Below are 10,572 nucleotides of genomic sequence, written 5' to 3'. Positions count from 1 at the left end.
CCCTTCAAAACTACAAGTCCCAGGCAACCTTGCAGGTGTCCAGACTGGAGCCAAACCAGAGGAGCAGCACCCCCTTCTCATAGTAACAGATGGACTGTTCAGAATCTCCCAGTCCATCCAATATTCTTTTATCCCGACTGGGATAGGAATCAATAACCATCCCGGCCAGGCTGTGCCCTCCTTTCATGCTGCCCTTCCATTATGACCTCCCAGCCAGGCAAGAGTTCACCTTCCATCCCAGTCAGGACACCATTCCATCCACTATGGCACTTGCATCACGTATCAAACTAAAATTCATTAAATATTTCATCTGTGACATCGGTTATACATCACCTGCTGGGCGGCTCCTCTTCATTTCATGTAAAGAATCAGACCTGACGCAGACTGCAAGAAAAGGTTGGATCAGGAGCTGAAATGTTTATTGTTAAATAAAGTAAGGGTCCGAACTTGAAAGACACTCCAGTTATGTGCCAAAACCAGAATTAGAAGAACAAGGACACAGATTCAGTAACTAGAGAACTAAACAAACGGCACCAGTAAAGAATTATCTATTTATTCATTTATTTATTTAAGTATCCAAAAATGGGAACATAGTGTTGCATGTGACCCCAACATAAATATCATCAAGCCGCTGATGTTGCTTAAAATAACCAAAAATAATTCTATTTAAGAAGAATGAGACTTAAAGGATCCAACGCATCAAACAAACAAAAAAAACAACCACCCTAACCAAACTAACTTTTGCTATTAAAGGATTCAGTGACTCCGTTCTGCATAAAGTTTTACACATTCAGACGTGTTGGTATCAAGGACAGGGAAAGATTCTATTAAAACACAGAGCTGCTGATCTCCAATAGAATTTTAGTAGCAAACGAGTTATCACATTTCATGGAAAAAAAACACAAATGATAAATAAAACAAAGGAAATTTGCACTGTTTCAAAACTAGTCAGGAGCATAAAAGCGGACATATTTCAGTATTCCATGAGCATGGGTGGGAGAGTATTCTTGAACAAGAATAAAAGAGGACTAAAAATGGGCATTTATTTTATTTTTAAAATCAGAGCAGCGTGAATGTGAGATTCCTAGAGAAGGCACTTTGTATTAACTGTCTGGGTTAACCCACACTGTAAGAAAGCTTTGGACCAGAAATGGCCATTCAGCCCAACATACAGGAAGAAATAAAACAAACTAAAGGACCCCATTTGGTCCAAAAAGTTCATTTGATGATGATGATGATGATACCCTTCCCCTTATTTCCACCCATGCCCTTGACTACCCGATTTGTTCCATGGGTACATTAAAAAGAAAAGGCAATGCGAAATTTACACCGTAACTGCAGTGTAGAGAAGCTGATGGCATACAACACGTTCCCCGTGGCTCATGGGTAGTTCTGCTGTTAGTGTAGTCGACGCGAAGCTCAAATGAACACAGATGCCCTCTTGCAGGCCTGCACCATTGTTGAACAGGGAGCCATAATGCGATTTCTTTGGGCAGATGGAGTGAAACCTGCTGGAGTTCACTGTGCACATCAGTAAGCTGTTTGAGTACCCACATTGCACAAAATGTATGGTGCCCCAAGTCGTCCTGCGCCAGGGCGTGTGCAGAGCTAGAGCCGATATCCAAATGTGCAGCCAACAATGGACAACGTGAACCGTCGGTCTTCTCTGATGGAGGCATTCGTCATGTCAATGTGGGCTTGTGTGTGTGATGCTGATGGTCGACCAGATCGAGCTTCATCAGCTACACTTGTTCTCTCCACTTTAAACCGGTTTTCACTTTCGCACCGAGCCAACGTCCTTCTGTGAATTTTAGCAGGTTTAACTCCCTCTGCCCAAAGACTCCTCTCTGCTGTGCCACTGTTCAACAATTGGGGCAATCCCTCAGTGAAGCGCCCATGTTAATATGACCTTGGCTTCAACTAGACTAATGGCACTGCACTGCGCTTGTTTGAATTACCCATAAGCCATCGCCACCGTGCCGTATTGCATCAGCGTCTACCCATTGAGGTTACTGACTAACTTTCAAATTGCCCTTTTTGATTTACACTTGTGTTTAACTTAAAACATTTTCTAATTCAGATGGATCACATTTATTGTGCCTTCAAGAATTTTAAGGGCCGTCATTAGGTCACCACACAGCCAGATCGGTTAAAGTTTGTCACAGCAGAACATGTCCTTTACTCCAACGATGCTGTGACTTTGTTGTAGCATGGAGATCAGAACGGCACACAGTTCTTACAGAGGTCTCCGCATATCATCCTTCGTTTATATCCAATATTTATATTTTGTTATTATCATTATTACTAGGCTGACCCGACTTTTAAGTTGACCACTTCTTAAGGCAATTCAATATGTAGATCAATTTGATATTTTATACAAACTCATTCATTTGGTTATATTGCATTTCAGCGGTATTACTTTAATACTCGTAGTTTCTGTTATTTTTGTGATGAAATTTAAACTTTTATTCTATATTGAGGTCGCCCTTTTGAACCCCCCTGATATTTACTACGCGGTGAGGCATTTGTACTCCATCGACATTAATTATTTCCAGAGACATAATTTTGTGTATTTTTCCAGCGCATCGCGCACAAAAGCAAGGGAACGATGGGAGCACCAGAACTCTGCTCGTATCATGTCGCTTCGTACAGCAAGCTGCAAGTAGTAAGTCTGTGATAAGCGGAAAACTGCTACGCTTTCCACTCACGGGACGGAAGGAGAATCCCGACCGCTTTTATATAGTAAGAAAGAAGAAGAAGAAGAAATCGCACAGTCTGGAGTAGAAAATCATCTTTTACCTGGAAAAACAAAACTACAAATCCCATCGTGCATTGCAAAATGGGCGGGCGTGTGAAACTCCGCGCCTGCGTAGCACTCACGGGACGGAAGGACAATCCTGACCGCTTTTATATAGAAGGATAAATATTATATTATATCCAATAACTGAAACAACATAACCAAACGTATTATTTGCCAATCCATCTCTGTTTATTTTCAAAACATCAAGTCGGTCAGGTAGTTCTTTTAAGCTACACAAAATTGCAACCCAGGTTGGAATACAATTACGAATGTAGTTATTTGTACTGAACTGGAACTTGGGAACATTTTGAAAAGCATACAGAAATAGCAGCATTACTGCACTTCTAAAACTGACAAGAATAAGAGATTCCTCCTTGGCTGTTGCTCCTACGTTCTGTCTTTTGGATTTTCCCAATTATCTGTCATTGCTTTGCATCCGAAGATAACTATTCTGAATGGACAAAGTGAAAGCACACCATCTAACTAGACAATTGACTCAAGTGTGGTTTTTCCAAAATTAAAGGAATACTTCTCCCAGAAAATGAAATATTTTTTACATATTAAACCGTGTAGTTTGTACTGATGGCTGGAAAAAAAAAAAGTTCTCTTGTGTTTTCATTCAGAATTGAGATAAAGTTTCTGATAGACTGAGCAACTATGGTGACCAACGCTGGACAATAGCAACCGATATCAAAAAGTCTATGGAAAAAATATCGCGTTACTAGTGTCACATTATCCAAGTCGTCATCCAGTCTTATGCTCACAATGTCCCCAACACATCTTTTTACAAAAATATTGTGAATTAAACCACTCTCCAAGATCGCTCTCATGAGTAGAAACACGGATGACTGCTTGGACTGTTTACTGGCCCCCATCCATTCAGTGGTCATGGGTTCGGCCCACTATCAGCTTATTCATCAGGGAACATTGCACTTCATGTGATATCAACAGTATAAAGTGCGTTGAGAGAGGAGTAGAACTAAATGTTAACATAGAAAAGCATGTGGAAATATTGTCAGGAATAGAATCGGCCTCAGATTTGTGCATAGCCAAGATGCTTCAACAAGCAGAAGGTCCATTTACCTGCACAGTTTCACAGACTGTCACTAAATAATCCTGTGGTGTGAATGAATGAATAGGTCATGACAAGAAAGCTTGTTTGTGTTTAAGCACATTCTGTTTTCATTCACAAGACTGTTTTGCAGAAGTTGTTTCAACAGTATTGCAAGTAGTGAGAAGTCAAACAAAATGACTAAAAAGATGACAATATGCAAGCTGTCGAGGCAACTCAGGCCCCTTCTTCAGGCAAGATGTAATTTATAATGGTAATTGATTACATTTTGTAATTTGTAATTGTAATTGATTACATTTTGTAATTTGTAATTAATTACATTGTGAAATTTGCAATTGATTACATTGTGTAATTTATAATGGTAATTGATTTCATTTTGTAATTGATTACATTTTGTAATTGGTAATTGATTACATCATGTAATGTGTAATTGATTACATTTTGCCTGAAGAAGGGGCCGGAGTTGCCTTGAAAGCTTGCATATTGTCATATTCTTAGTTAGCCAATAAAAGGAGTAATTTTTCTTGACTTCTCACTACATTCACAATGGCCAACACAGCACGACACTCTAGTGCTACAGATATACAAGACTCCGAAATGTACCGCTACTACATGGAATTGAAGAACTGGTGGAAGGAACTGGCACGCATGGACAGCTACATCTTCTTCTTAACGAAATGCAAAAAAGGAGAAAATGGATTTCCAGCGCTGTACCTGTCCTACTGTCTATATAAACACAGGGAACTCCAGTCTCTGTATTACATCTTGCCTGAAGAAGGGGCCCAAGTTGCCTTGAAAGCCTGCATATTGTAATCATTTTATTTAGCCAATAAAAGGGGTCATTTGGCTTGACTTCTCACTACATCCATAATGGCCAACACAGTAAAACACCCTAATATTTTAAGTAAAAATTCATCTGTTTGGGATGTTGTGAGTATATTATGTGACATGAATAATGTAAAATTTCTTTTATGGGTATTTTTGATATCGTTTGATGTTGGCCAGTTTTGTTCATCAAAGACACCTATTCTATCAACAACTCTTATTTTCAACCCCATTCTGCATAAAATTATGAGATTAACATTTTTTTCTTGGCCATCATTCCAAACTACATGTGGTAACATAAAAAAATGTATCATTTTTGGGAGGAGAGGTACTTTAATATAACTCTGCTCTGAAACAACACCTTTCCACCACCTCGAGCATGCTTTCGCCTAAATTAGCCACACAAGTTTGCTCACATCATGTTTCCTATACGGCGTATTATCAGTACCATAAAATCAGTCCTTGGCTTCAGAATACCTCGTAATTACAATTTATACAAATGCCACTTTTTAAAATTGTAGTACTGGAATAAACAACATCAGTCTTCTCTACTCATGACGTTTTCACAAGCTTTTTAGAGTCTTCAGCACAATTGCAGTTCCAGTGTATGTCCCACTTATTCGTGCTTTGCAGCTTTAGGCTGTCTACTTGGGGAGGTGAGTTATTACTTGAACGTTCCAGATGATGAGCTGGTTTTGATCTCATTTGTGGAGCCCGGTGCTTAATAGAATCCCTGCCATCCAAACACTAGTGCTGATAAAGAGTCTTCCTGCAAGAATCGCTGGCCTTTCCTGAAAGGTGCCTTTATTCTGTAATCTTTGGCTTGTGCCACTGAGGAGACATTTTTGTAAGTCATTTACCACTTTCTTTAGAGCAGGGCTTTTTAAACCTGAGGTTCCATGGACCCCTAAGGGGTCCATGCATGGGCTTCACAGGGTCCATGAGAGTCAGATAAAAATGAACATTTATTCACTATACAGCCCGGTACTGTTGATTTAGAGTAGATGTAGTGGTAGTAGAAAATGTAGTAATAGCAGGTCTGTTTAAATTTGCACAAGAGAATTGTATTTCATAATTATAAGTGGCCATGAATTTTTCATAAAAAGAAGTTTTTTTTTTTAGATTGTGTACTTTAAAGTTTAATAATACATTGTGCATGTCATATACGTATGAGACAATCAAATCTCGATAAACAAAGTACATTCTATTGTGACCCGTCATTTGCGCAATAGACATATGCGCACCGACAAAATAGCGCCGATTAAAACGCGCCGTCGAAATCACTCAGACAAAATCGCGAAACTTTCATTAAATACGAATTACTAGCTAATGCATATATAATTATGTTTATTTTAGAAGTCAATATTATGAGACGCGCATGCCATCAGCACGGCACGCAGATAGTCCTTAAGATCACGCCCTGCATTTGTAGGAAGAATTGCAGCAAAGGGAGTCCCACTCTCTTGGCCTCTCTCGCGATTTTGTCGGCGCGCATTTGTCGAAAACCAGTTAGCGGGTTTGTCGGCGCTCATTTGTCGGTTGCGGTTTTGTCGGGCGCATATGTCTATCGCGCTTTTGTCGGTGAACCCAGTCCAGTGAAAGGCAACCTTTTTCGAGTTGCGGCGCACTATGTCCAAAAATTTTCTTTTGCGGCGCACCTGAGGGACTGTCCATAAATAAAGTCGTGACGACACAATCTATGGACAATCGCCAATAAAAACAGTTCATTTTACAAGTTTGAAAGACATTTTATTAATAAAGGAATCGAAGGATAAATGTTAAATTTAATTAATGTGAACGTCGAGATTGTTTTTCAGCACATATGAGATTGATGCGAGGATCAATTTTCGAAAGACAGACGCGCGTTCCCTTGTCGATCACTTGAAGTCTCTCGCGTTTCTTAGACTTCATTTCCGTATGATGTTCAGTTATCTAACAACATAACATATATATTTTTAAACATTATCTTTTTAATCAACCAAAAGTTCAAAAACACTACCAATTTTAAATATTTTACAAAAGTTTTCACGGCGCCCCTAGAAAATTGGTTGCCCGACAATGTTCTATTCGTTGCATGCAAATTGTGTTTGTGTGAATATTTCTGGGGAAGGGGGTCTATCGCTTTCATCAGATTCTTAAAGGGGTCCGTGAGTCAAAAAAAGGTTAAGGATCATTACTTGAAAGTAATACGGTTTCTCAAAGAGTAGCAGTCTCCATTTCTGTTTGGCTGGTTTTCTGTTTTGTGTGAATTTTTCTATGACTTTGAAGATGATCTACTTGTACAAATCTCTTGCCGCATTCTGTACAGTGATATGAACACTTGTGTCTCCAATCGCTGTAAATCGCTTGCCACATTCATTGCAGCAATATGGCCTCTAGCCAGCATGAAGGATTTGGTGTCTCTTCCAAGTAACAAACGCCCTAAATTGCTTGCCACATTCAATGCAGCCATATGGCTTCTCCTGAGTATGAACGATCTGGTGTCTCGACCAAGTACCAAACGCCCGAAATCGCTTGCCACATTCATTGCAGCAATAGGGCTTCTCCCCAGTGTGGATTCTCTCATGGGCTTGAAGACAGTTTTTTAGGGTAAAGCACTTGCCACACTGTTTACAGAAATATTGCTTCTCACCTGTGTGGATTTTCTTGTGTTTCAGAAAAGAACTCAGATGTCCGAATGTCTTGCCACACAAGGCACAACTATATGGCTTCTCTCCAGTGTGAATTCTTTTGTGTATGTCAAAGTGACTTTTCCACATGAATTGTTTGCCACATTCGTGACAGCAATAGATATTCTGACCAGGGTGAATTTTATCGTGTTCCTGAAGAGCATCTAAAGTTGAGAACTGCTTACCACATTTTGCACAGCAATGCGGCTTTTCTCCAGTGTGACTCTTCTCATGCTCTTGGAGAGCACTTGAATAGGTGAACTGTTTGCCACACTCCACGCAGCCATATGGCCGTTCCCCAGTGTGAAGTCTCTTGTGCCTCTTCAGGCTGCTTGCATGACTGAACTTCTTGTCACATTCTATACAGGAATAGGGCTTCTCTCCAGTGTGCATTTGCTTGTGCCTACGCAGGTAGCTTTTCCACTTGAAATTCTTGCCACATTCTTGGCATGAATGGGGCTTCTCTCTAGTATGAGTTCTGTCATGTTCCTGAAGAGCACCTGCATTGCTGAATTGCTGTTCACATATCGTACAGCAATATGACAACTTGTGTGTCCGTTTGTGCCTCTGAAGACTACTTAGGAGGGTAAACATCTTGTTGCATTCAGTACAGGAATAGGGTTTTTCCCCAGTATGAGATTTATTGTGTATTCGAAGAGAACTTTTCCGTGCAAATTTCTTGCCACATACCGTACAGCAATATGGCTTCTCCCCATTATGAACTTTTTTATGTGCATAAAAACAATTCTTTCGAGAAAACTGTCTGCCACACTCCATACAGCAATATGGCTTCTCTCCAGTATGAACTCTCTTGTGCTCTTGAAGAGAATTGATTCGTGTAAATTGCTTATCACAGTCTGTGCAGCAAAAAAGGGTTTCTCCATTATGGCTTCTGACTTGTGCCAGAAGACAAATTTTACGCCAGGAATTCTTGCCACGTTCTCCAACAGCACGCATCTTAGCTCCATTCTGATTTAGTTTACCTGCAACTCTGTCCGGACGTGATGCCTCATTAGGTGAAGACACAGGGCAGCTGCCATCGTCTTGGGAGTCTGTTTAATAAACAAAAATGACTGCGGTTAAGGAGTTTACTTTCAAAGAAGCCATTTAAATGCTAAAGAAAACTATTGAAAGTTACAGGCCTCTCCCCCTTTGCAAAGCTAATAACAGTTCTGAAAAATCCTTTGGAAGGTGAATTTTCATAAGGCAAACGCACAATTACCATTCATTTAAATGTTAGAAATGTAAGCATTCCCTGGCCCCCACAAATTACTCTACGTTTCCTCAAATGACACCAAAATACATGAAAGTGGACAGAATTAATTTAATAATAACTGTTTAGCAAAACGGTTTACTTACACTTTATAATTTGAAGATTCGCATTCAAAGGAATGACCTTTTGATTTTTTTGCTTAAGTAAATTGACATTTGGTAATGGGGTCAAAAGCTTGCTATTAAGTTAAGTGCAGATTCTGACATTTCAAAGTGCTGAGAAAGTTGATTTTAACACGTACAGTTAGGTCCATAAATATTTTGACAGAGACAACTTTTTTCTAATTTTGGTTCTGTACATTACCACAATGAATTTTAAATGAAACAACTCAGATGCAGTTGAAGTGCAGACTTTCAGCTTTAATTCAGTGGATTGAACAAAAAGATTGCATAAAAATGTGAGGCAACTAAAGCATTTTTTTAACACAATCCCTTCATTTCAGGGGCTCAAAAGTAATTGGACAAATTAAATAACTGGAAATAGAAATGAACATTTTAATACTTGGTTGAAAACCCTTTGCTGGCAATGCCAGCCTGAAGTCTTGAACTCCTGGACATCACCAGATCCTAGGTTTCCTCCTTTTTAATGCTCTGCCAGGCCTTTACTGCAGTGGCTTTCAGTTGCTGTTGGTTTGTGGGCCTTTCTGTCCAAAGTTTAGTCTTCAACAAGTGAAATGCCTGTTCAATTGGGTTAAGATCAGGTGACTGACTTGGCCATTCAAGAATTTTCCACTTCTTTGCTTTAATACACGCCTGGGTTGCTTTTGCTGTATGGTTTGGGTCATTGTCCATCTGTATCATGAAGCGCCCAATCAATTTGACTGCATTTAGCTGGATCTGAGCAGACAGTATGTCTCTGAACACCTCAGAATTCATTCGGCTGCTTCTGTCCTGTGTCACATCATCAATAAACACTAGTGTCCCAGTGCCACCGGCAGCCATGCACGCCCAAGCCATCAAACTGCCTCCACCATGTTTTACAGATGATGTGGTATGCTTTGGATAATGAGCTGTTCCATGCCTTCTCCATACTTTTTCTTGCCATCATTCTGGTAGAGGTTGATCTTGGTTTCATCTGTCCAAAGAATGTTTTTCCAGAACTGTGCTGGCTTTTATAGATGTTCTTTAGCAAAGTCCAATCTAGCCTTTCTATTCTTGAGGCTTATGAGTGGCTTGCACCCTGCAGTGCACCCTCTGTATTTACTTTCATGCAGTCTTCTCTTTACGGTAGACTTGGATGTCGATACGCCTAACAAGCCCTGGAGAGTGTTGTTCACTTGGCTGGCTGTTGTGAAGGGGTTTCTCTTCACCATGGAAATGATTCTGTGATCATCCACCACTGTCGTCTCCTGTGGACGTCCGGGTCTTTTTCCGTCAGTGAGTTCACCAGTGCTTGCTTTCTTTCTCAGGATGTACCAAACTGTAGATTTTGCCACTCATAATATTGTAGCAATTTCTCGGATGGGTTTTTTCTGTTTTCACAGCTTAATGATGGCTTCTTTCACCTGCATGGAGAGCTCCTTTGACCGCATGTTGTCTGTTCACAGCAAAATCTTCCACATGCAAGCACCACACCTCAAATCAACTCACCGGCCTTTTATCTGCTTAACTGATAATAACATAACGACGGACTTGAACACACCTGCCCATGAAATAGCCTTTGAGTCGATTGTCCAATTACTTTTGAGCCCCTGAAATGAAGGGATTGTGTTAAAAAAATGCTTTAGTTGCCTCACATTTCTATGCAATCGTTTTGTTCACCCCACTGAATTAAAGCTGAAAGTCTGCACTTCAACTGTATCTGAGTTGTTTCATTTAAACTTCATTGTGGTAATGTACAGAACCAAAATTAGAAAAAAGCTGTCTCTGTCCAAATATTTATGGACCTAACTGTATGTGTGTCTTTGTGAAAAATCAAAAGAGATTTTCACATC

At 40.0% G+C, this 10,572-nt stretch overlaps 1 protein-coding gene across 2 annotated transcripts in view; it reads right to left on the bottom strand.

The window, feature by feature from the left end:
• Positions 1 to 6,562: 6,562 nt before the first annotated feature.
• LOC120533183 (gastrula zinc finger protein XlCGF26.1-like) overlaps positions 6,563 to 10,572 on the bottom strand; it is a 15,894-nt gene continuing 11,884 nt past the window's right edge. For both annotated transcript variants that reach the window (XM_039759914.1, XM_039759915.1), the window contains exon 3: positions 6,563 to 8,418. In XM_039759914.1, coding sequence (XP_039615848.1) covers positions 7,073 to 8,418 — 1,346 coding nt within the window. In that variant the 3' untranslated portion in view covers positions 6,563 to 7,072. The remainder of the gene's footprint in view (positions 8,419 to 10,572) is intronic.

Source organism: Polypterus senegalus, chromosome 8, assembly GCF_016835505.1.
Source record: "Polypterus senegalus isolate Bchr_013 chromosome 8, ASM1683550v1, whole genome shotgun sequence".
Classification (NCBI taxonomy): Eukaryota; Metazoa; Chordata; class Cladistia; order Polypteriformes; family Polypteridae; genus Polypterus; species Polypterus senegalus.
The sequence above is the reverse complement of the archived record's forward strand: the minus strand, read 5'-3'. Positions and strand labels throughout refer to the sequence as shown.